The sequence below is a fragment of the Stenella coeruleoalba genome, assembly GCF_951394435.1.
Source record: "Stenella coeruleoalba genome assembly, chromosome: X".
NCBI classification, from domain to species: Eukaryota; Metazoa; Chordata; class Mammalia; order Artiodactyla; family Delphinidae; genus Stenella; species Stenella coeruleoalba.
In genome coordinates this window covers 90,558,805-90,584,190 of record NC_137152.1, presented here as the reverse complement: position 1 = coordinate 90,584,190, position 25,386 = coordinate 90,558,805, and the positions used below count along the sequence as shown (strand labels likewise).

The following is a 25,386-nucleotide window of genomic DNA, read 5'->3' as shown; positions in this document are numbered from 1 at the left end:
TATCTATAGGACACTCTTCCAGGCTCTCTGATTCAGGCCTGTTCATTGTCCTTGAGCAATTTTGCAAAGAGGGAAATTATTTTGTAAATTGTAGGTAGCTGATAGATATTCCAACTCTGTCTTATCCAGGAGAGTTTTGATTGGCTTCCCTCCTGCCTGTGGGAAAACCAGTTTGCCTTTATTTGCAATTCAATTCCTTCATATGAATTTGTGCTTTTTTCACTTTTCCTTTGAACTGGTTATAACATCTGCCTATGTTCCTTATATTTGTTTGAGAGCCATGATTTAACTTTTTCTAAAAATTATGTTTCTCCCATTTTTTAGTTGAAATATAATTCACATACCATAAAATTCATCCTTTTAAAGTATACAATACAGTGGGGTTTTGGTATATTTTAGTATATTTATAAAATGTAGCAATCATCACTAACTCCAGCACATTTAACATACCTTTGAGATTCATCAAAGTTGTTGCATGTATCAATAGTTCATTCCTTTCTATTGCTGAGCAATATTCCACTGTATAGATGTACCCCAGTTCATTTACCCATCACTTATTGAAGGACATTTGTGTTGTTTCCAGTTTTTGGAGATTATGAATAGAGCTGCTATAAACATTCATGCATAGGTTTTTTTCATGTATTGTTATTTAATATTTTATTTCCATTTTATTTTTAACATCCCCAATTATTTGTTATTATTATTGTTGGATTTTATAATCAATGGCTATTTAGACTCGTACATAGATTAATTTCTTTGTTCACTATGGCACGTTATACTCTTCAAAGGTAGAGACAACAGTATCTCCTATCCTACATGCTCTTTTGCAGTGTGGCCTTGCCACTCCCCCATTAATAGGTCGAGTCAAATATTTCTCCCCTTGAATCTGGGATTAGCCTTAGTGACTTGTAGTAATCAATAGAATGTGGATGAGGTAACACTGTATGACTTCTGAGGCTAGGTCAGAGAAGGCCACACAGCTTCCACCTGGATCTCTTGGAATACTCCCTCTCTGGACCCTCCCATGGAGAAGCCGTTGTAGGTGCTATAGTTAACTATAATCTCCACTAAGCAGTCTTTGAGTTATCCCAGTTCACATGCTAGGCATGTGGGTGAAGAAGCCCCTAGATGCTTCCAGTCCTCAGCCCTCCGAGTCATCGCTAGCCATTCAAGACTTTCCAACTGAGGTCCCAGACATCATAAAGCAGAAACAAACCACTCTTGGTGCATACACAGATTTTTGTGTGAAGAGAAGTTCTCATGTCTCTAGGATAAATACCTAAGAGTGGGATTCCTCAGTCCTATGGTAAGTGAATGTTTAAGTTTATAAGAAACTACCAAACTATTTTCTAGAGTGGCTGTACAGTTTTGCATTCCCACTAGTAATATACAAGAGCTCCAGTTGCTTGCAATCTTCACCAGCACTTGGGGTTGTCATCATTTTTAATTTTAGCCTTTCTAATAAGAGTGCAATGATATCCCATTGTGGCTTTAATTTACATTTTTCTAATGGAAAATGATGCGGAACATCTTTTCATGTGCTTATTTGCATATCCTTTAGTAAATGTCTGTTCAAGATTTTTGCCATTTTTAATCGGTTGTTTCAGACTGACATTTAAAAAAATTAAATCTGATAATATCCCACATCTCCCCTTCCCTTCAACACGGCACTTATGTCTCATTTTATTTTCCATTCAGTTTTTCTTTCTGATGTGCATTCACTGGGTCTTGAGAAATGCATGCACCTCTGGAAACTAAATCCCTATGAAGTGATACATCATAGTCATCACCTTAAAAAGTTCCCTCGTGTCCCTTCCAGTTATTCCCTGTCCCCAATTGCCCTCAAAGTAATCAGTGTTCTGATTTTTTTGTCTGATATAAATGGAATCTTACTCTTTTGTGTAAGACTTTTTAATTTAACGTATTTTTGAAATTCATCCATCCTGCATGTATCAGTAGTTCCTTCCTTTTTATTGCTAAGTAGTATTTCATTTTGCCAATAGATCACAGTTAGCTAATCCATTCTTATCTTGATGAACACCTGGTCTGTTTCCACTTTGGGCTATTATGAATAAAGCTTCTGTGAACAATCATATGAAAGTTTTTTTCTCTGGATATACGTTTTTATTTATCTTGAATACCTAATAGTTGAACCGCTGGATCATAAGATATGTATATAGAAGTTTATAAGAAACTCCCATATCTTTTTTCCAATGTGAAGAAAGACTTCCTTCGTCCAAGATGCCTTAGGCATCTCTGGCTCATGGGTTTCCCAGGAATAGAAGTGCCCTTTGTTGTGGAAATTGTGGAGGTGGAATGATTCCCACCCCCTTCCTGGATCAGAATTGATTCAAGAATATAAGTGCCTCTCCTAGCAGCTCTGCTCTCACAGCTGTCAGCCTTGGTCAGGGGGAGGCAGGGAAGTTTAATTATAATGCTTCTGACAGTGTCTGAGCACAGAGCCCAGTGCCTGCTGCACCAACAGCTGAGCTCAGCCTGAAGCTGCTGTGCTGAAAACTCACCTCTCAGTATCTGGCTGTTCTTCAGTAGGCCTGCTTAATGGTCCAAGAATTTCACGTTTCCACATGCTCATTGCTGGTCAGGTGCAGGTTGCAGGCACATTCCAGCTCCAGAGGCTTGCATCACTTTCCTCACGTTACCACTAGGTTAGCTGCAGCTCGTGATACAGTCCAGCAGAGCCCAAACCGCCAGAGAATGGAATCTTTAACACAATCCATGTTCTCAAAGTTTATCACATTTGCACATACATCTACTGACAGGCTCTGCTCATGTCCCTCTGGGATCCATTTTTATGACGTCTGACTTCTTTCTCTCATGGCTGATAGGAAGAGCAGGGGCACCAAGATGCTTTGGGAGGGAAGGCACTCTTGTTTTCCCCCTTTACTTTAAAGAGTAAAATGCTCTTTACTTCCTCCCATAGCACTCTTTTATGACACTGAACACATTCTTCCCTGTATCTCCACTGTTTGAGGTCATTTGTTTACTTAATACCCCACCTTGTTCCGGAAAGGATTTGAAGTGTTTTGTAAGAATAAATCGAATACAAATAGATATTGTAAATTAAAAGTGGAATGAAAGGAAAATGAGGATGGGAACATAAAATGGAGTCAGGAATGCTATTTTTGTGCACTTTTTAGCTCCCCTTATCAATGTGAGTGCCATAACGCAAGAACTGTTTTATTCATCTTTGTATTTCTAACAGGGCTGGGTCCATTTTCTTTTTTAAAAAATAGTTTTATTGAGATATTCACATACCATAAAATTCACCCATTTAATTGTAAAATTCAGTGTTTTTTAGTATGTTCACAGAATTGTGCAGTCATCGTCATAATCCATTTTGGAACATTTTCATCACCCCATAAAGAAACCCCATACCCGTTAGCAGTAAATCCTATTTCCCCCACTCCCACCCCTGGCCACCATTAATCTGTTTTCTGTCTCTTTGGATTTGCCTATTCTGGATATTTCATGTAAATGGACACATACAATATATGGCCTTTTGTGTCTGCCTTTCTTCACTTATAATATTTTCATATTTCATCCAAGTTGTTACATGTATCAGTATTTGTCTTTTTTTTATGGCTGCATAATATTACATTACATGGATGTAACACATTTTGTTTAGCCATTCATCTGTTGATGGGCATTTATGTTATTTCCACATTTTAGCTATTATGAATAATGCTGCTGTGAACATTTGTGTACAACTTTTTCTGTGTACGTATGTTTTCATTTCTCCTGGGTATATACCTAAGAGTTGAATTGGATCGTATTGATTTGAGTTGGATCATATGGTAACTCTACTTTTAGTCACTTGAGGAACTGCCAGACTTTTCCACATTGGCTACACCATTTTACATTCCCATCAGCACTGCATAATGGTTCCAATTTCTCAACATTCTTTTCTTTAAATTTTTATTGAAGTACAGTTGATTTACAATGTGTTAGTTTCAGGTGTCCAATATTTTTTATTATCTGCCTTTATGATTCTTCCATCCTAGTGGCTCCTTTGGTTTTGATTTTCATTTCCCTATAACTAATGATGTTAAGCATCTTTTCATGTGATTATTGGCCTTTTGTGTATCTTATTTGAAGCTATGTCTCTAATATCCTTTGCTAATTTTTTATTGGGTTATTTATTTTTGAGTTGCAAGAGTTCTTTATGTATCCTACATGCAAATTCCTTGTCAGCTATATGATTTGCCAAATATTTTCTCCTATTCTGTGGGTTGTCTTTTCACTTTCTTGATGGTATCATTTGAAGCACAAATGTTTTTAATTTTTTTTTGGTCATTTCTGCTTTTGATGTTGTATGTAAGAAGGTTTGACTTAACCCAAGGTCAGGGAGATTTCCCAGCCTTTTCTTGCACAGATATGCACATGTTTATTTACAAGAGCTACCATTTGTTGAGCACTTGCCTTGAGCTTGACATTATGCCATCCACTGTCAAGAGGGTATTGATGTCAGTAACAACAATAGTAGCTAACTTTATTGAGTTCTTACATGAATGATCTCATTTCGTCCTCACAATGAATCATTGAGGTAAATATGAATATATCTGTTTTACAGATTGAGAAACTGAAGATCAGAAACATTATCTGCATGAGATGCCTAGAATTTCTGTAGCCATCTTCTGGCCATGAAATGAGGCATTGATGTCAAACTGTGGGGGACATAAGGGAAAAATGGAAAGAACCAGCTATTGATGAGATAACGAATTAAAAGCCAAATAACAACATCAACCACAACATTAATAGCTGACATTTACTGAACACAACAAGAGTTATCTAATTTAACAGTCACAATAGTTCTTTGAGGAAAAATACACGGTGAGGACCCCACTACGAGGTTCAGAAATGTTAAATACTGTAGCAAACCTTGTTGGTACCTTCTACTTCTTCCTCACTAACAGAACTCCAATTTTTTCACCTTCCTCTGTGTAGCCATAATGGGGAGGGGGGCTGAACTCTTTCTTATGCAGAGGAAGTGAATCATGATTAATTGAAGCCAATCAGTAGTCTCATTCCCCTTGTCAGTAATAAGTTTCTGCATGGAAGTGGGACTAATCCTAGCCAATATGACCTGAAGGAAAGTCTGCTGAGGGGCTTCTAAGAAAGATTTTCATTGAGAATAAAAAGAGCAGGATCTTCCACTTCCACTTTGTCTTTTTATCATTGCACCCCTCAGCACCTAGCACTGAGCCTGGTGCATAGAAGAAAACTCAGGAAATATTTTGTGGAATGAAATCTCTTGAGTATACTGCTGTAGGTCAGTTTTTTTTCTTCTTTCACTTTGATCCATACAAGAATATATTAATCCGGGAATGATCCCTGGGACTGGCTATAGATGAGAAAGTACTTTCTAGAAGTTGTTTCCTGAGACTTAAATTAGGCCAGTGACCACAGGCACCACTCATGCTCTTCTAAACTTGTGGAAAAACTACATTAAGGATTCACATTCCCTTTGTTGATGTAGTGAGAACACAATATTTTGCTCAGTTCAAGCAAAATTTATAGGTAACACCTTTCACTGATCTTACACTTGCCAAACTTTCTCCCAGATGGAGATAGGTTACATCTTATAGTTTAAAATTAATTTTAATTATATAAATAATACATAAGATTAAGCTTTATTTCCTTAACATCATTGCTTTATACAAATTATTTTTCTTTTTGCCGACATATATTCTCTACTAATTCTTTCCGAGAGTTTTTTGGGGTGGTAAGTTTTCTGGGTTCTTATATGTCCAGGACACCTTTATTTCTCCCTCTCTCTCATATAATAGTTTGGCTTTGTATTAAATCCAAGGTTCAACATTATTTTCACTCAACAGTTTGAAGATATTGCTCCATTGCTGTCCTGCGTCTGATTTTGCTAATGGAAAGTAAAACTTATTCTTGTTCATTGTAGGTGGTCTTTATTTTCTCTTTGAAAGATTTTAGTATTTTCACGTTATCCTCGATGCTCTAAAATTTCACTGTGGTGTGTCCAGGTTTAGAGGTTTTTTTTTTAAATTACTATTCTTTTTTTAAAATAGGTTATCCTCCTTGGCATTTATAAGGCCCTTTCAATCTGAGGATTCATGACTTCAATTCTAGGGAGTTTTTTCTTTGTTTGTTTGTTTTGCCATTTATTCCTCAAATATTGATTCCTTCCATTCTCTCCATTTTTATTCAATGGAACTCCCTTTAGACAAATGTGGAAATTTCTTGATTCGTTTATATTTCATGCCTCTCACATTTTCTTTACTACTTCCCATCCCCTTATCCTTTATACTATGCTCTGGGTGAATGCCTCAGCCCAATTTTCCAGCTCTATGATTTCATCTCTGTTTCTATCCATCACAAATCTTAGTTCAGTCCATTTATTAACTTCACCTATGTTATTTATTTTTAAAAATCTCTTATTTTTCATATTTACCTATTATTGTTCTATAATTACTTGTTCTTTCATAGATGTAATATCCTTCCTTATCATTCTGAGGTTATTATTTTATATTCATGTTCTGAGGACTCTACTTATCTAATGAAAGTCCTTTCATTTGTTGAGTATATTGTCTCTATTTCATGGCATTGCTTTGTTTAAATGTTTGGTGATTCTCTTATTATATGCTTCTCTCTGTAGTTGAGATTGTTTTAGACTGTCTGCTCCTTCTGTTTATGCAACTTGTTTCAGAGAATAGAGGGAAAATATGTATCTGCTGTTTTCAATCAGAGTGGGTGAGGTGGAGAACGTGCCATAATAAGGGTACCTTGATGAATCTGTGTACCTCTCTATTTCTCATTAATACTCCCATTTATTTTGCCATTGCCCATCACCCATGTTACTAGACTATCTCACTGTCTTAAGCTCCCTTATTCATTGCTTTCACTTGAAGACAAATCCCTCTGTTACTGCTTGCTGGTCCATGCAGTGGGAAAAAGGATAGAGAGGAGTTGACTTTTCTGGCTTTTCTTCCCGCCATACTGAGTAGTTGCCTCTAAGACCACTCCTTTGTCATAGTTTTTACCTTTTGGCATGGAGAACTCCTGGGGTACTTTTATTACCTATAAGAATACTCTCCAATGCTCTCCCATGCATGTCCTGAGCTGTGGTTTCCTTCTTTAATCAAAACAGATCTACTTCTCATCTTCTAAAGAGTCCTCTCAGTTTTGGGGCCACCAAGAGTGATTTCAAGCATGACTATGTATTGAGTCATTTTTCTGTTGTGTCAGGTAGGATACAGCAAGTGAAGAAACTGTAAATAGCAGTGGCTCAAGGAGGATATGAGCTTATTTCTCTATCCCCATTTTATAAATAGACTCCACTAACTTGCTCAGTGTCATGTAACTAATAAGCTGTGGAACTGGGATTTGAAATCAGATCTGACTCCAAAGTCTACCTTATTAGTTTCTTTCCACTATGCCAGTGGTTCTCAACCTTGGCTGTACATTAGAATCACCAGGGTAGCTTTAAAAAATACTAATGCTTCAAAACCATACCAGATCAATTAAATCACAGTCAAGAGTATTTTTTAAAAGCTTCCCATTTGATTCAATTATAAAGCCAGAGTTGAGTACTACTGCACTTTCTAACTTGTTCCCTTTTTGCCTATATATGCTATATGCTCCTCCGCCAAATACTTTCCTGATTACCTGATTGCTAACACGCTGCTTAAGTTACTTGTCTGAGTAATTTTAAGAATTATTTTGAAGAAATATGGAAAATTACCTTAGTTCATGTTTGACTCCAAATTTTTAAAATCATTAAGAAATATGCCAACACATGCAAAATTGTACACATTCTGAAAATCAATCTATGTAATCAATTGTATTAACAGACTACAGAAGAAAATCGCACAATCAAATCATTGACGTAGAAAAATGATTTGATAAAATTCAACACCCATTCATGATTTAAAAAAAAAAAAAACACCTCGGAAAACTCTAGGAATACAGGAACTTGCTCAACTTGATACAGTACCTCTACCAGAAAACAAACAGAAAAACCTCACAGTTAATGTCACACTTAACAATGAAAGGCTAAATGCTTTCCAGCTAAGAACAGGAACAAGTCAAGAATGTCCATTCTCACCACTGCTATTCAATATAGAACAGAAATAGATTTACAAAGATATAGTCAGTTGACTTTTGACAAAGGTGAAAAAGCAATTCCATGGAGGATCTTCTCAACAAATGTTGCTGGAGCAATTATATATCCATAGACAAAAAATATGAACTATAATCTATATCGCACACCTGATACAAAAATCAACTCAATGTGCATCATAGATTTAAATATAAAATATACATCTATAAAACTTTTAGAACATAACATAGGAGAGAACTTCAGGATCTGGGCTTCATGAAGAGACATGACACCAAAAGCACAAACCATAAAAAAATGAATATATTAAAAACTTTTACTCTATGAAAGACCATGTTAAGGGAATGAAAAGACAAGCTATAGACTGAGAGAACGTATTTGCAAGCCCACAAATCTGACAAAAGACACAGATCTAGAATATATAATGAACTCTCAAAACTCAACATTAAAAAAGCAAACAATCCAATTAGAAAATAGGCAAAAGGCACAAAGAGTCTTATCACTGAAGAAGCTCTACAGTTATAGTAAATGAGCACATGAAAAGATGTTCAACACCATTACACATTAGGGAAATGCAAATTTAAACCACAAAGGGATATCATTACACATCTATTAGAATGGTTAAAATGAAAATACCAAATGCTGATGAGAATGCAGTGAAACTGGATCTCTCATACATTGCTCGTGGGTATATAAAATATTAAGCCACTCTGGAAAACAGTTTGGTGGTTTCTTATAAAATGAAACACACAATTATCACATGACGCAGCAATTACATTTACAGGCATTTAGTTTTCAGAGAAATGAAAACTTATGGCTGCAGAGAAACCTGTGCACCACCACTTACACTTAGCACTCATCTATTCTATTTCACTGTATGTAACATCCCTTGTATGAATAACCACTAATCAAATTAGTATGCTGATGATAGGCATTTGGGTTGTTTTCACTTTTCAGCATTTCAGTAATGCTTTTATGAATATCCTTGTAGCTGTCTCCTTGAACACATGTGGGAGAATTTCCGTGGGATGTATATCTAGAAATGGAATTTCTGGATCATAGGTTGATATACATTTTCAACTATACTAGCTACTACCAAAAACTGCTCTCCAAAATTGTACTAATTTATGTTTCCTCCAACAGCGTATGAAAGTTCCAGGTGCTTTTTCTCTTTGCCTATACTTGGGATGCCATACTTTAAAAATTTGCACCAATCTAACGCTTGTAAAAGATGCAATTTCTGTTTCAACTTGGATTTCCCTAGTTATGTGTGAGGTTGAGCATATTTTTACCTGTTTATTGGCCATTAGGGTTTCCTCTTTTATGAACAACCTGAGCATATCCTTTGTTCATTTTTTTTCTATTGGAGTTTTGCCTTTTTCTTATTGTTATTATATATATAGGTTATATATATATAATTAATATTAATTAATTAATCCTATGTCAGTTATATAAGATTCAAATATCTTTTTCTTAGTCTGTTACGTATCTTTTCATGTTTTAATGCTATCTTTTGCCTTCAGAAGCTTTAAACTTTCATGTAATCAAGTTTACCAATATTTTCCTATAAGATTTCTGCTTTTTGCATATTGGTTAAGAAAGTCTTTTTGTCACAAGGAATTAAAGAGAATCTCCTACCATTTATTCTAATAATTTTCAAGTCCTGTTCTTTATATGCAGGTCTTTAAAACATCTGGAGTTTATGTATGGTGTGAACTGGGGATCTAATTTAATTTTTTCCATACGAAAGTTAATTGTCCCAATATCATCTCCTGAAGAGTCCATGTTTTCTTTACTTTATCCAATTAAACAAATACCCAAACCTACTTTGTGCTAGGCATTGTTCTAAGCACTTTGCGTATAGTATTAAAAGCAAACGAAATATTACCATTGGCATTATGAATTATATTTCATTAAAGCTATTAGAATTTTCCTGCCCTTGTGGAGCTTATATTCTACTTTGGGTAGGTTTATAATAAACATAATAAATAGGCATATTATATAATATGCTGGAAGATGATAAGTGTTATAGAAAAAATAGAGCAGGGAAAAGAAAATTGGAGGGCTGGGTTGGGAGGAAGGTTGTGACTTTAAATAGAATAGTCTGGGTTGGTTTTGTTGAGAAGCTGATACGTGGGCAAAGCGGAAAGAAGTGAGGGAGGTGGCATGTGACTATTTGGGGCATAATAAAAGGTAATACTTACCTGATATTTGTGAATTTCACAAAAACTCCTATTGGAGGTTTTTGTTTTTTGTTTTTTTTTTTGCGGTACGCGGGCCTCTCACTGTTGTGGTGTCTCCCGTTGCGGAGCACAGGATCCGGACGCGCAGGCTCAGCGGCCGTGGCTCACGGGCCCAGCCGCTCCGCGGCATGTGGGATCCTCCCGGACCGGGGCACGAACCCGTGTCCCCTGCATCGGCAGGCGGACTCTCAACCACTGCGCCACCAGGGAAGCCCTCCTGTTGGAGTTTTTAACTGGAGTTTTTTCGTATCTATATAGATTACTTTGGGGAGGACTGATACCCTTACAACGTTGCATCTTGCCATTCATGAACATGGTCTGGCTCTACGTTTATTCACTGCTTCTGTTGTGCACTTTATAGTTTTCTGGCCCCCATAAACCGTTTGTATATATTTCCAACCTCACTTCCTGTTCGCTTATCCCACTCTACTCTAGATGCTACTCACTGTGTTTCTGATAGGTAATGTAAACTAATGATTGTGTGTGTTTGTGTGTGTGTGTATGATGGATGATGGGCTTGTTTCCTGACCCTGATCCTAAACCTGAGTTTGATTAACCCAGACCACAGCCCTTCTCCTTCATGATTTTTGCAAGATACATATTCTTGTCCTGTCTCCTCAGTGAATCTTCAAGTCCTTCAGGGGCAGTGACTGATGTTATCTACTCTGCATCTTTCCTGTGGTACTGAGCACATTGTAATTACTCAAAAGATCTTACTGGTACATTTCCCACAATGGGGTTGCTGCACTTATCCTTCAATCCCTTCATGCCATTGAACCCTCAATCGTGACTCTCCCTTGATCTTCAAAGTTGACTTCCATACAGAAAGATGTACTTTCCCCTGGACTTGTGCCTGAGCCTTTCACTTCTGCCAGTGATCCTTCTCCTCTGAGGAAGTGAGAGAAAAAGTTTTGGTTAGTAGCTGAGAATTCTTTGAGAAGAATTACGTTGGTGAGATAACCTAGTCCAGTTTTTGAAAAAGGTTTTCCCACAGAACATAAGTCTATGAGATGTTCTGGGGAAAAAAAAGATCCTGAGTTAAAAAAAAAAAAAAAGCAGGAAGCCCTTTATACTAAATTGGCTTCTCGGAGACTGGTACCATGTTTTAAGTATATTAAAGACCCTGAAAAGTTTATGATAAAGAAGACAAATTTTGTTTAGCCCATCACTTTTCAAACATATTTAACCATAGAATTTTTTTCTCTTTTTAAAGAATACCTATTAACACCCACATACCTCACACTGGGAAACATTGATCTTGTTCACCCTCTGCTCTCTGGCATATATAAGGCAAACAAAGCCATCTATCCTAGACTGTCTTCTAAAGACATTTTGCTTCCACAGTAGTGTTAAAAAGCCTAGATCATGAGGAAATTTTCTCTAAGATCGATTCCAAATCCTTCATGTTTAAGTTTTATCATCCCATCCATTCTTATATCTTCACCAGAAATAAAATGATTTTGAGTTCTGATGCAAAATCAATTGCTGTGTATTTACAGAAAGCTTACTATGTGAAAGAAAAAAAATTTAAGACATTGGCTTTGCTGGACAAAAATGTTGCAGCCATTGGTTGGAATTTCCATATTTCTCTGCTTCTATTTCTTGATATTTTTCTGCCCTTGACTTGAATAACCCTGAGTTTTCAAGAGGTGGCCACAATGTAAGGCAGAAACAAATGGAAGAAAACAGGGCAGACACATGTTGTCCCCTGAGGTACTTATTTAGAAAAGAGGAGAGCAGCAGAAAAGTGTAGGGAGGACTTGACTGGGCAGGTTGCACACTTGACGCTGAACACCCCACTAACATAGATAGCTCAGGCTTTGCTGAGCCATCACCTTCCAGAGAAGAAAAATCATATATTTAATCCCATTTTAAGGCAGCTTACAGTAAAATACGTGTATAGCAAGAGCTTAACTATAAATCATCTAGCATTATCTCTAAAAAGTAGGGTTAATTATATTAGGAATCAGACATAAGATAATTCCTGAGCATGCTATTAGCTCTGAGCTTCCTGGAAGCCAAGCAAAAATTGAACCATGACTAGTTCAATACTGCTACACATTAATGCATGTAGCCTCTGTTGTGAATATGGTAGCCCACCCTTGCCTTACTCTTCTTTTGTCTTATAATTTGGCCTGATTTCTTGAATTCAATATGCATGCTTCCTTGCCCTTTATAACATATTTGATATAAAGAAGCCAGTTAGTAACAAATAGGCAGTTTGAGGAAAGCGCTATTAATATTTATCTTGTAGCCATCAGACTCACTTCACACAGAAAAGTCTCTGGGTTAGATACGAAGTCTCAAATTCTCAAAGATGAACGCTGCAGATCCCATTAACAAAATTATTACACCAAGCTAAAAGGTCTTTGGGATCCGTCTTCAACTTCATCCTCCATGAAATTCCGGAATGACTTTCCCTTGTCTTGTCCCTTTCCTACTGCTTCTTAGTCTACTCCACTAACCTCATTTCCAAACAACCAGTTGTTGGATGCATGAACTAAAATGCCATAAAGAATTTGCATATTTGATTGTTTTCTCTCAAGGTTAAATGAAGAGAGCTACAATTTCTAAGAAGCCTGGTTTGACTGTGAGTCTGGCCCCCAGGCAGATTAGGCCAAGGTTTTGGCCAAGTGAAATTGGCAGTTCCCTAGAAGAAAAGACTAGCACGTTGCTCATTAGAGCATTCTGAGCTTGCCTGTGCAATCTTTTTGCTACCCTGCAATTTCCTGTTGGTTATAAATGAAACCTTTCTAGCTGTTAATGCAGCCGGTGAGTTGAAAAAAAAAAAAAAGCATGTAATTAATCAAAGGAGGTTGGGGGAGATTCACTAAGCTTGAGTTATAGGGGAGAATCTGGACAAGGCACTAGGACCTAGAAGGCATCTATCCACCCTGGCAGGAATTTCTTGCTTGGAGCTCAGACAACAAAGGCATAGAGAGATTGGTTTTCTTTCTCTCAGCATCTCCACCCAACCAGCAGAAAACCGGTGAGTGGGGCTTTCCAGTGATTTTCAGGGAGAATGTAACAGATGTCAAACGGGAAAAGCACAAGGCAAAGCTCTCTCTCTCTGCCTCTCTCGGTGTGTCCTCTCTCTCTCTTTCCCTCTGGTCTTCCCCCTCTTTTTTTTTTTTTTTTTGGCCTTATTCTATCAGATTTTTTGCTAAGCCTCTACCTGGGATATTCCTTTAGAAAAGTGAGTTTGATGTTCCTTTGTTTTCACTGTGATGTTGATTTTAGAATAACAGCACCCCAGATTCTAAAGCAAAGCCAAGCGTTGCTGGCACGCCTGGGGAAATGCTTGCTACTTGTCTTGAGGAGGTGGGGTCTCTTACACTGCAGGTTGTCTGACAGAGACAATGCTGAGCTCAGCACAGGTCATGGTGACATTGGGAGAATAGAGGGAGCGAGCCTGGCAAACCTGCTAGGCACCAGTCTTTATCTCCTGTCTTCCTGGTCCCTTGCAAATATCTCAATGTGGCAGTGTGTAGCAGCTGAGCCCTGCTTGCTTTGTGAGTCCTTTTATCCCCATCTGTGCGATGCATGTTAATAGTTTGGTTCCTAGGCTGTCACTACCTTTGCTAGCGTTTGGGGCTTCTGTTGTATTTGGTTTCATATTGTGATTTTCTTTCTTTCTTTCTTTCTCTTTCTTTCTCTCTCTCTTTCTTTCTCTCTTTCTTTCTTTCTCTCTCTCTTTCTTTCTTTCTTTCTTCCTTCCTTCCTGCCTTCCTTCCTTCTTTCCTTTCTTTCAGCAGAAAGGGGGAAAGCAAATCTGACAGATGACCATCTTTTGCCTCAGCTAACACACCTGGGCAATAGATAAATTTGGGGTGAATTGCCTGCTGTGAGGGAAAAATGCCCCTTCATTCAGGGTAGAAGCCCAGAACAATGAAAGGTGTGCTTGCTTCTAAAGGTCCCATATGCTGTTAAAGGATTCATTTGGGAATTTTTCAACAATTAAATGATTCCATTAAGAGGTGGGGCTGCATCATTGGTGGGGGTGGGTAGAGCACATAAAGAAGGGGGGGCGGATACCAGGAGTAAAGCAGAACTAATAACTCGTTAAATAACTGATTTTTCTAATCCCTTTTTTTTTTTCAGCTTATTTCTTGTGAATCTCGGATAGCTGCACCAGCTTGGTGGGGAAGGGGTTTGATGAATAGCACAAAGACTCCAGCTATTCCCTAGAGGCCGTCCCTTTAAAGGAGAATTCCAGTTTATTCTGGGGGGGGAGGGGATGCACACATTAGAGTAGGAAAGAGGGTTTGGGATAAAATTAAAACACTCCCCTTCATAGTCATTTTACTAAGATGCAAAGATTGCTTCCTGAGCTAGAGATGCTAACCTTGGCTAGGTCCTTCTGTTCCCTTCAAGGGGGATTTTGTCGGGCTATGGATTCATTTACAAGCGTTAGTCATGTGGGCATGTGTGAGGAAACAGATGCCAGTTTTAATGTATTTAGCCTGAAGTTACAATTTGATAGGAGCCAGTGTCAGGAAGTCCCAGGATTTTAAGCTATTTCAAAATCCCTCCCTCTCCTGTGTTTGGAACAGTGCCAGAAGTGCCTCCCTCCCCATCTCTCACCCCAGTGCCCACAGCCAGCAGCACCCCTCCAGCCCCTCCTTCTTTTCTATTAAAATCAATATTCCTGCAGGTCAGGGGCAAGCAGCAGATGGGTCACGGGCTTTTTTCAACCAGTTCTTTTCACAGGCAGCAGATTGCAGATCTGGATCTGGCTAATATTTGAATTCCTTTCTTTTTTTTTTTCCTCCTCACCCCTTTTTCTCTGCTTCTTTTCATCCCCACCCTTTTCTCCAACACTCAGGTCTCTGAGGTTCCACCAAAATATGGAACTTGATTTTGGACATTTTGATGAAAGAGATAAGACATCCAGGAACATGAGAGGCTCACGGATGAATGGGCTGCCTAGCCCCACTCACAGCGCCCATTGTAGCTTCTACCGAACCCGAACCTTGCAGGCACTGAGCAACGAGAAGAAAGCCAAGAAGGTACGTTTCTACCGCAATGGGGACCGCTACTTCAAGGGGATTGTGTACGCTGTGTCCTCTGACCGTTTTCGCAGCTTCGACGCCTTGCTGGCTGACCTGACACGATCTCTGTCTGACAACATCAACCTGCCTCAGGGAGTGCGTTACATTTACACCATTGATGGATCCAGGAAAATCGGAAGCATGGATGAACTGGAAGAAGGTAATTCAAGGAGTGGGTGGTGGCCCTTAGTGGGAGGTGGCGCATCCTTAGTTATGGGTACATTTCATTAAAAGAAATTGGGAAATGTGTTTGTAAAAACACAAGGTTGCTGCTTAGACTTCTAATTCTAGAGGCATTGGCAGAATCATTAGCCGTTACCCTTCATGGTCTTCAGTTTCGGCTGGCGTTGAAGTGTGGCTGGCGATGACAATGCATTGTGTTTACCACTCGGTATACAAAGAAAAATCTGAATTGTGTCATTTACTCTAGAATGTGCTCATAGTTAACTCTAAATAGCACTATTGAGGCAGACCGTAAAATCATTAGGGGTATAAAATGAGCAAGGAAGATTGGTTGGGTTAACAGAGAGAAAATATTATATGCTAATATCCTTTGAACTGCTGAGAGGCTCTTTGTGAATTGCAACTCATGGAAATATGCACCCTAAAAGCTGGACTTCCTGGACGTATTCACAGAGGATTATACTTTTAGGTAAGTGGTCACTGCTCAGCTGTTGCTTCTAAAAAGCCCACTTCAGGGTGTGTCCCTAAGGCTGAGGTCATTGAGAGAAATACCAAAAAAAGCTGTAGGTATGTCTGGTATTTTAATAAAGACTATCCCTATTAGAGTAGGAACTGACTCACTGTACCTAAATCTGTTTAAATCCTTGTCAGATTTTGGTTTTGCAATCGAATTTTATGACAAGATTGCTGAGAATCCTGACAACCTGTGTACCCAGCTCAAATATAGGGAAGATCCCAGCTCTTACCAAAACTTGCCCAGCCATGAAGTCTCTTTTGTGATCATTTAGAAAAATAGATCTTGGGACATGGTCTTAATATTTTACTTTATCAAATCAAGTATTTTGAGGATGCCTCCCTACCCCACCTTTTACTGGGTGTAATATATGTGATCGGTTTAACCTGACAATACTTTAAAGGACAGCACTCAGGAGTGGTGATAATGAAAATGTTCCCCCCAAAACCTCTTCCCACGCTCCAGCCCTCCCTCCTCATTCTTTCCATTCCCCCAAGCAAAGATGAGTTTAGAACAGGCAGATCTCTCTGAAACAGCCGGCGAGGAAGGAGAAACAACACATTAAAGGACTTGGTATGGATGGGAGTGCCCCGCCTCTGCTTCACTGCTTCTAGGTTTCTTGTGTTTCTAGACAAAGGAGCATGAGGGCTTCCCTTGTACAAGACCACATTCTCGCAAGTAGCTGCTGTTTCTCAAGTCAGGTTGAGTGATTTGGGGCTAGTTACTTATAAGACAGTGTCCATATGGCTACTGGATCTGGGTCTCGGGATTCAAGTCTGAGGTTTTTCTTCAAGCTGACCTTGAGAAACAATGCTGAGGAGGCTTAGATTATTTGATCAGGTGCTGGATGGCCAGGTGGAGGTTAATCCTAGGCTTCTTCTGAACATTGAAGGATTGGCCATCCTAGCAAATATCTTAAAATAAAGGAGAGTCAGGGCAAACTTGAAGGACTTGAAGCTAGGCTGAGGGAGCTGTCCAACAGCGTAATCGATAGGGTGTGTGTCTTTTGTCACTGGAAAATCCACATCTCAGTCAAACTGGAGGGGTTTCTCTGTAAGAATTTTCATAAACAAAGCACCCTGAATCACCCAGTATGTCCTCATCGTTTCCACTAGCTGCGATCTTTTAAAGACCACGATACATGCTCGGGCAGAATTCTGAATCAAGTGACATTGTATTTGGAGCAAGGATTAGAATGTTCTTGTGTCTGATATAAGAGTGGTGTCATGCCCAGATTGCCCACTCCCCCAAATCCATTTTTTAACATGTCTTGCTCAAGGACTAGCCCTTGATATTGATTTTCCTCCCTGGATTTCTGTGTGTGTGTGTGTGTGTGTGTGTGTGTGTTGGGGTGTGTGTTGTGATAATCTTAGCTCAATATAGGTAATAAATACAATTTTGAAGACTGCAGCTTCCTTTTCTCTTGATCCTTTTGAGTCCTGCTAGATTGGACTCCTCTTACCTACCACTCCCGGGTGCCGTAGTAGTACTTCCTGGTGAATTTCTGGACTATGCAGAATGTAAATAAGGCTCAGTTGCATTTATCCACAAGTCACGTACAACCACAAACTGCAGTGGCCCTCAGTGCCCTTTCAGTCCTGAGTATGGCCCATTCAGTCAAGGAAATTCTGGGGTATCTCTGGGGCAGCATTGAGAAATGTGACCAATATCCCACTACCACAGAGCCAGATGGGAAAAGGTACAGATATGAAGTGGATAAAGAAAAAGGGTCTTTTTCTCTCCTATTTTTTGTCCTTTGCAACTGTAGGAATAGAGGACAGAAGTCCTTTACTGTTTTCACCTTTGGAAGAGGTTAAAAGAAAGATTTTAAAATAGTAATTCATACATGTTGCTTCCCAAGAGACTTCAAATTGAAAAAGTTTGCAAAGATCCCTGGGTGAAGAGTCAGAGGCATTGGGTTCTCATCTTAGAGGCAGAAGATTATAATAGGAAAAGAAATCTTTGGAATCTGATTTGGTTCAAATCCCAGTTCTGCCACCTGCTAGCTTGTGTGAACTCGGGAGAAACCATTTAGATTCCCTGAGCCTCAGTTGTTCATCTGTAAAGTGGGAATAACTGCTTTGAGGATTAAATAAAACAATGGATACGAAGTGTTTAGTATTCTGCCTGGCACATGATAGCATTCAATAAAGGGTGGCTGGTACTATTTGAGTCATCCTAGTTTATAGCTGGTTAAGCTACATGACCATAAGTTTGTCCTTATCATCACTGTGACTAATGTTCTCTCTTTTTAAAACAACGTAAAAAAACCCAACTTTATTAAGGTATAACTTGCATACTGTAAAATACACCAACTTAAGTGTACAGTTCAATGAAAGTGTACAGTTCAATGACTTTTAAAAAATTTACAAGTGGTGAGACCATCACCATAATCTAATTTTATACCATTTCCATCACCCCAAAAAGAAACCCTGTGCCAATTAGCTGTCACTGCCCATTTCCCGTATTCTCTCCAGCTCTAGGTGACAACTTATCTACCTTGTGTCTCTACAGATTTGCCTATTCTGGACATTTTATGTAAATTGAATCATACACTATATGGTCTTTTGTGACTGGCTTCTTTCACTTACAAAATGTTTCCAAGGTTTGTCCATGCTATACCATGTATCAACACTTCATTTCTTTTTTTTTGAGGAATAATATTTCATTGTATGTATAGACCACATTTTGTATATCTACTGTAATATTCTTATCTGTAAAATGAGACTAGTAATACCTGCCTTCTTTATCTATTAGAGTGATTGTGAGGATAAAATTAGATGATAAATATGGAAACACATTGACAAGGTAAAACTACAGCTACAAGGTACTATTATTGTTCATGATGTAAAAAAATAATAGTAATAAGAAAAATGGTACAGATGAACCTATTTGCAGGGCAGGAATAGAGACACAGACGTAGAGATCGGACATGTGGACACGGGGGGTGGGGAAGGGGAGGGTGGGATGAATTAGGAGATTAGGAATGACATATGTACACTACCATGCGTAAAATAGATAGCTAGTGGGAACATGCTATAAAGCACAGGAAGCTCAGCTTGGTGCTCTGTGACGACCTAGATGGGTGGGATGGGGGTGGGTGGGAAGGAGGTCCAAGAGGGAGGGGATATAGGTATACATATAGCTGATTCACTTCATTGTACAGCAGAAACTAATACAACATTGTATAGCGATTACACTCCAATAAAAAAAAATGATGATGCCAGTGAAGGGTTGGAATAGCCAGTGGCTCCCAAACCTGGCTGCCTCTCAGAATCTTTTAGAGCTTTAGAAAAATATCAATTCCTGGGCCACGCCCCGGATTTGTTGACTCAGAATTTTCAGGGCTAGTGCTCCAGAGCCTGTTTTCACAGATTACCCCAGGTGAGTCTTATGAGCACTTAAAGTTGGGAAGTACTAGATTAAGTGATCTTGACGGTCCCCTTCAGCTATGTACAATGGTGGGAATTCCTAGCAATACCTAAACCTTTGTTTTTGTGGGGGTTTTTTGCGGTACGCGGGCCTCTCACTGTTGTGGCCTCTCCCGTTGCGGAGCACAGGCTCCGGAGGTGCAGGCTCAGCGGCCATGGCTCACGGGCCTAGCCGCTCCACGGCATGTGGGATCTTCCCGGACCGGGGCACGAACCCGTGTCCCCTGCATCGGCAGGCGGACTCTCAACCACTGCGCCACCAGGGAAGCCCTGTTTTTGTTTTTTGATTTGTAGATCTTAAAGGAATGATGGGGCATAGAACATACTATGTTTCCAAATGGCCACATTATTAAGTATTTAGCCTAAAATAAAATGAAATAGAAAGCAATTGGTTAATAATCTCTCTGGCCTTGTGGCACTCCTTTGTCTAATGCCTCTAGTCTATACTGTCTGCTGCTAGATACTGAAAGTATTAAGGGAACCATTTTGGACCAAAGTCAGGTTATTGATGTCAGCTTTCCCACAGCTCCTTGGGTACACGAACAGTCTTCGTGAAGCCAGACAGAATATGGCCATATATGTATTAGCTATATTCCCAGTGGGTCAGTGAATGAAATCCACCAGTGACTTTTCGTTTTGTCTTGTTTAGTCTTCCATTGGAGAATTATTCTTCCTTCATGTACTGTCTAATTCCTTCCCCACTTCCTTGTATGTAAGTACCCAGATCAATCTTAGGGGTGTCCTTTTGAGCATTATTATGCAGACCATGGGACAGAATATTTACAACTGTGACAGTCTTGTTGGAAGATCTGTATGGTGACACCAGCTATGATCCACTTTCTTTGCCATAGCCCATTTGTTCCAATGAGATGAAACCACTTTCTCACTAATTTATCCTCTAACTACTAAAGCAAGCACACTGCCAAAGAGGAGGATTTTAAGATACCTGGGAGAGTGATACATCACTAATAGACCTGATAATACAATAAACCACCATTTAATATTTTCCTTCTTGAGGGAGAAAGCCCAGGCAGAAGTGCTTTTGCACTGAGCAGCTGTAAACATGTTTAATGTTTTTCAAAACGGAGCTTTCCTGAAAGTGAAGGGAGGTAGACATTAGATCATCTTGAGCCCATAGCTTGTTCCCTTCCTGCCCTTTCAGCTGTGCTTCCATGACTTCATTTCCTTACCCCCTCGCCCTGAAGCAGATTGTCGATTCCAGCAGATTGTCACCTTGCTTGGCTCTGAAGCCAGCTTTCCTTCTAGGCTTCTAATGAGTGGGAAATGGCCCCTGGAAGCTGTGGCAGGATGGGAACCCAGCTGTGTAAAGGTGCAACACAGAACCAGGAAGTTTTGGTCGAGAGAAGCAGCACATTTGATGTCTTTCCAGTAGTACGAGGGGAGAGTCCTCAGGGGTGGGCCCCTATTTCTTTTCTTTAACATGTAAGTACCATAACAACTTTATCTCCTAGAGCCTGTTTGAGATGGAAAAGAGATGAAAATTCCTTCTTATAGACCTTAAGAGCTGGAAGGGCCTTAGATGTCACCTAGCGCAATAGCTTCAATTTGTAGACAGAAAAGCTGAGACTCAGAGATTAAATGATTTGCCTGATGTCATACAGCTTGTAAATGCCTGCCTGGGATTTAAATCCAGGTCTATCTGACTCCCCCTCAACCACCACAAACATCCTGCCCTCTGGTAGGGGATACAGATAACGGGGGAGGCATGTGTGGGAGCAGAGGGCATATGGAAAATCTCTGTACCTTCCCCTTAATTTTGCTGTGAACCTAGAGCTGCTCTAAAAAAAGATAGTCTTCAAAGATATTCTGCCCTCAGTGTGCACCAGCAGAGGCAGCAAGTGGCTTTGCTAGGTGTTATCCATGAAGCTACCACATTTGGCCTTTGACGCAACCGGAGGCCTCCTTTCAACCAGCAGGAAATATGATCTTTGAAGCCTGGGTCCCGGGCAGTGCTCATGTTATATAATGATTATAGCTCAGTTCCAAGATGGTTGCCCTTGCCGCTGCTGCTTTTCTTTCCTTCAGCTTCTGCTCTTCCTCTTTTCATCTCCTTTCTCTCCACCCTTTCTTCCTCCTTTCCCTCTTAGCTCTTTTTCTTGTTCTCTCTCTATTCCTTCAGATTAGGGTCTTAATAATAACGATAGCAGGCATTTGTCAAGTGCTTACTGTGTAGCAGACTCTGGGCTCAGCCCTGCATATCATGCATCACCTGCTCTGAGCCTCAGAACAACCTTAAGAGGTAGGTATTGTTATCATCATCCCCACTTTGCAGACAAATAACTGAAGCCAAGGGAGGTCAGTCTGCCCAAGGGCACACAACTAGGAAATATTGGGGAACCCCATTGTGACTGCCATCACATCAGCTGCTCTTTTTCCATTACTTCATATTGGGGCCAAAAGGAAAGAGAGTGGAGAGACTAAAATGTACTGTTGGAAAGTGTTCAACATAGATTTGCCTGAGAGCTGGGCCCTCTGAAAAGTTCTTGGGTGCCATATGATACTATAGCTGTCTGCCATCATGTTCATTTTCATGGGGGATGGTTAATCATACTCATAGTTCAGAGGCTTAAGAGGTTTAAGAGATGGGAGCAAAAAAAGTCCAGAGTCCTAATAGGGCTGCGCAGCTGACTCTCCAGAGGAGACTGTGGATGAGTGAAATCATAAATATATAGCCTCATACATTTGCACACCACCAGTTGTCTGACAAGAGTTTCAAAGTACATGACAGATTACGGAAAACATCTGACTCAGAGGCAGTGACCTCGTGGAAGGTGCCCGTGCATCTGGTAGAGTGCCATTTCTAGGGTATGGGGAATACTGGCTGTGAATATATGGGGGAATTGAAAGGGTCCCTTCATCCTTTAAGTCAAAAATTAAAGACCACATCCTCTAATCACTTGTGTAGGATTGGGTTAGCCAGTGGCAGCCAGAGAAATGAGGGTTTCTTTAGGCTGCGGTCTTTGATCGCCCCATCCTGGCTGTGCATGCATGCACCAGGTGCAGGAGTGAGGGCCTGTGCTCATCTACAAACCATGCCTTGGTCCCCTTGTCAAGACAGAACACTAGCAGCATCTGGGACTCAGAGCAGTGTTGGAAGCCACTTTGCAGACGTGACAAGCCACTTACCTTCCCGCTCCACACACACATATAAATGTCCTCAAAGGTGCCCTACAGAATCTCACTGAATCTTCTCTGAGCACTAACTGAGAAATTTATCAATTAACACGACTTAAAGGCTTTGGTGCTACCGCAAAGCAATCAATATTTGCACAGGGAGTGAATCATCAGCCCCGGGCGTTTGTGAATGTCTCTGCTCGGTTCTCCTGCTGAGACCGAAGGAAGAAGAGCCATCAGATGATAATTGTGTTTGATGCTTTCTTTGCACAGGCTCGGGTTGATTGATTGATTGATCGATTTAGCGTTATTACTGATGAGTTAAGCCTGATTCAGTCACACTGGTTTTCTGCATCTCAACCTCTGGCTGAACTTCTGTATACCTTGAGGCTAATGTGTTTCACTCAAAAAATTCAACCTTTTCCAATAGTCTCTCCCCGAGGCTGAGCCTCTCTTCCTCTTTTCTCCAGCTTCTAGTCCCAGGTGTCTAATCCCCTCCTCTTGCCTCTGGCCCCTGCATTTCTTCCGCTGTACTAGTCATTTCCTCTAGCCCATGGTAAATGTGAAAATTACACTAGATCCCTCCAATCCATAAATCAGGCTGTATGGTGTATTCTCACATCTCCACCTCATTACCTGTGGCAGCCAAGGGTGAGCACTGGTGAAGATGGCCCTGAGTACACCGAGCTGGTGTGTGGCATTCAGGAAGATGGAAAGATGAGGGGTGGGTGGTGGAAACAGGGGAGAGCATTTCTCAAGCAAGAGCTAGACTTGCAGACACAAGTAATAGTGTGTGTGTGTGTGTGTGTGTGTGTGTGTCTACAGGTTGTTATTTAGATAGTTTCTCCACCTGGGTATGGGGGTAAAAGACACAATGATACACACATACATACATTCACCACACACACACATTTCCCATTTTAGCATTCTACTGCTTTGCCATATACTCTGTACAAAGTACAATCGGGCTTCTGGGCAAGTTTGCACTGTATGCCCAATACACAACGTGACTTTGGTCACTTTGACTTGGAATAAAAATGTATTGATTTTGAAAGTTCTCTTCAGTTCATAATATAACAAATAGGGCTGTGAGTCCAGAAATAGGACAGGAACTTTAAGAAATAGAGACATGTTAAAAACGCTCTAGTAATGCCCCTAGACATTAACAGACATCCTAGGAGTTAATGTAAACTTTTCAATTCAAATGAAATCATATCAAACTTGAGAACCCCACTTGTTAGATTATACTTAGGTATGTTCATTATCCTTGGGACCCTTAGCTTTACAGGATTTTTTCAATATTTTGCCGATGACTTGCTCTTGAATTTGAATGAGCCCAGTTGTTAGAGGGCCTAACTAGGAATTGCACATGAAGTTTGTTTTTATCACCATTTTTCCAGAAGTCCTACTTCGAGGTCAGTGTGTATTAGTTTGGTTAGAATAGTCCATATACCTGCTGTTAAACTAATCACCACTTATTTCTTCCCTTAGGGGAAAGCTATGTTTGCTCCTCAGACAACTTCTTCAAAAAGGTGGAGTACACCAAGAATGTCAATCCCAACTGGTCTGTCAATGTGAAGACATCTGCTAATATGAAAGCCCCTCAGTCCCTGGCTAGCAGCAACAGTGCCCAGGCCAGAGAGAACAAGGACTTTGTGCGCCCCAAGCTGGTGACCATCATCCGCAGTGGGGTGAAGCCTCGGAAGGCTGTGCGTGTGCTTCTGAACAAGAAGACAGCCCACTCTTTTGAGCAAGTCCTCACTGATATCACTGAAGCCATCAAACTAGAGACCGGGGTTGTCAAAAAACTCTACACTCTGGATGGAAAACAGGTAGGTGCTTCTTCCCCGGATTATACCTCTTCTCATTTGTTCTAAATGCTTGGCCGACCATCTTACACCTCGGACATCATTTCTGGTTGGGAGACTCTTCCTCTACCTCTCGTCATCCCTACCTGATATATTATGTCTCATTTGGGAGAAAGGTCTTTGCAGCAGACAAAGCAATGGACCAGGAATGTGAGGCTTTGAAATTCTATCTGTTTCTGACTTGCCAGGTAGAATGGTCACTTACAAGCTTCCTTATCTGCTAAGAAAAGATGTGTTGGAGCCTAGGTCCTACAAACTCCTTGGAATATGAATTTAGCTAGTGCATGATGCAACCTGGATCGTTCAATGTATGTGACTAGAACTGAGATTTGCCCACTCATTTCTTCTTAGATACTCTTACATTGGTATTCAGCATCCATTCTGATGAAAAGAGGTGGAAGTGACCCTCATATTCTATGACAGGAGAATACGAAGGGAAGCACTGAGGTTTCTGGTTCGTTGTCTTTGCCTCACACTAGACCACATTTTTTTCTGTCTCCCTTTCCCATGTGACATAGCTGTCTTAATCTGGTTCCACTGATGGTTTGTGTGGAAAGGGACTATTTCAGGATCCTAAAATTAGCCCAAGAAAGATGGTACCATCTGTTTCTCTCCAAATCAGGTTCTTCATGTCATTGGTTATGCTACTAAAGTGCCACCTATATTAATATCTGGGAAAGAATGCAGCCAGGCGTCTCCATCAGACAGATGCACCATTCTCTTGAGCACAGGGAGCTGTAAATATATGACAAAAAATGTTCCAAGGGAATTGGAACACTGGCTGGTTTCTTTGGCTGTAAAGAGAATCCTGGTCCCTCATCAGATAAGACAAGTGTGGATTATTATCAGTCCAT

The 25,386-nt window shown here is 40.1% G+C and overlaps 1 protein-coding gene across 7 annotated transcripts in view; it reads left to right on the top strand.

Moving 5' to 3' along the window:
* Positions 1–25,386, top strand: part of DCX (doublecortin) — a 218,908-nt gene that overhangs the window by 92,535 nt on the left and 100,987 nt on the right. For 5 of the 7 annotated variants that reach the window (XM_079910828.1, XM_079910827.1, XM_079910825.1 and 2 more), the window contains exons 2-3: positions 15,176–15,561; positions 24,156–24,496. In XM_079910828.1, the coding sequence (XP_079766954.1) occupies positions 15,198–15,561; positions 24,156–24,496 (705 nt within the window). In that variant the 5' untranslated portion in view covers positions 15,176–15,197. Of the gene's footprint in view, positions 1–12,939; positions 13,340–15,175; positions 15,562–24,155; positions 24,497–25,386 lie in introns of those variants that run through there. The other 2 variants (XM_079910826.1, XM_079910823.1) reach the window with 2 other exon arrangements.